The following is a 1460-nucleotide window of genomic DNA, read 5'->3' as shown; positions in this document are numbered from 1 at the left end:
TGGGAGGGGAGCTGTTGCATTGTGGTAAACTGTGGTCAATGTCATGAGACAAAGTATATGTAAACTGGTGTATGGAAAATGAATTTGCTCTGTAAATCTTCACCCAAATCACTGAATGAATGAATGAATGAATAAAGCACACACACACACAAAACTAAGTATTTTGAAAACTGGCATTTTTGAGGGTTTCTAAAATCTGTGAATAGATAAGAAGTTGTAATTGAGTAATTTTAAACTTTTCTCCTCCAAATTACAACTGTAGCCCTTTTTCAAAATTAGGCACAGATCTCTCATCACTGACTGCTAGTGTTATTTAATGCCTTATTATATTTCATGTCTTCATGTGCGTCCTTATGCCTGGAACTCTTTCTTGTGACTGCTCCATAAACATCTCATCTTTCATGATTTCATCCCAGTGTAACCAATAAGTTTGTGAGGCTGTTTTGCTAAATGGGAAGAATTACTTTGTTACCACACCTATAAAAATGTCTAATAAAGCACATATATGTTGTTGTTGTTGTTACCTGCTGTAGAGTTGGCCCCAACTCATAGCGACCCCTCCTTGGGTTTCCGAGGCAGTATCACTACGGAAATAGATTGCCCAACCTTCCTTCCGAAAAGCACATATATATTATTTATTTATGTCTTGAGGAGACTACTAACAAGTTGGGAACAAGAGTCATATTTGTCTTTTATAATCTTGGTGTCTGTTATAGAACCTTATAAAATGTAATCAAATTTTTTATTGAATATTTGAACAGATAAGGTAGATAGACAGGAAGAAAAGGTTTTATAATTTGAAGAGTAAGATACAATCAAGAGAAGATTTCTACTATCAAGAAGAAAGAAGTTTAAAAAATCTCAGTGTTTTTTTCTGTGTTTCGTCCTGAGTTAATGGACATGCTTAGTTTTAAACACTCACATACAAATATATGAGCCAGTCATCAATTATATCATTTATAGACCTTTTAAAGTATTCATGATTACTCACATAAATCTGAGCCTTGTATTTGACAAGGCAGTTGGCACCAGCCTCAGGATTAAACTTAATTTCAAAGTCATAACCTTTGGAATTCTCAGCACCCTTAGGGATAAGTTTTAATTTTCTTGCCAACTTGTGATATTCTGCTAATTGTGCTTCAATCTGTAAAGGGAGAACAATAGGAAACAAAAAGAAATGTTACAAAAAAGTCCAATTCTATCCATTTTTCAATTGACATTTCTGCAATTTTATGCTGAAAGATGTAATGGCTCCTTTAATCTACTTAAGAAGTGCTTTTCAATTACATCTATTTTTCAGTAGTTCGTTGTTGTTGTTATTTGCCGTCAAGTCGGACTCGACTCACAGCGACCCCTCCTTCTGTTTCCAAGGCAGTAACACTACGGAAGTAGATTGCCCCATCTTCCTTCCGAGGAGTGGCTGGTGGGTTTGAACTGCCAGCCTTCTGGTTAGCAGTCAA

At 35.6% G+C, this 1460-nt stretch overlaps 1 protein-coding gene across 1 annotated transcript in view; it reads right to left on the bottom strand.

The window, feature by feature from the left end:
* NDC80 (NDC80 kinetochore complex component) overlaps nt 1–1460 on the bottom strand; it is a 71995-nt gene that overhangs the window by 26055 nt on the left and 44480 nt on the right. Inside the window, exon 11 of the mRNA XM_007935618.1 lies at nt 992–1144. Coding sequence (XP_007933809.1) covers nt 992–1144 — 153 coding nt within the window. The remainder of the gene's footprint in view (nt 1–991; nt 1145–1460) is intronic.

The sequence above is a fragment of the Orycteropus afer genome, unplaced genomic scaffold (genome assembly GCF_000298275.1).
Source record: "Orycteropus afer afer isolate SDZICR_OR568_19922 unplaced genomic scaffold, OryAfe1.0 scaffold00030, whole genome shotgun sequence".
In the NCBI taxonomy this organism is placed as follows: domain Eukaryota; kingdom Metazoa; phylum Chordata; class Mammalia; order Tubulidentata; family Orycteropodidae; genus Orycteropus; species Orycteropus afer.
The sequence above is the reverse complement of the archived record's forward strand: the minus strand, read 5'-3'. Positions and strand labels throughout refer to the sequence as shown.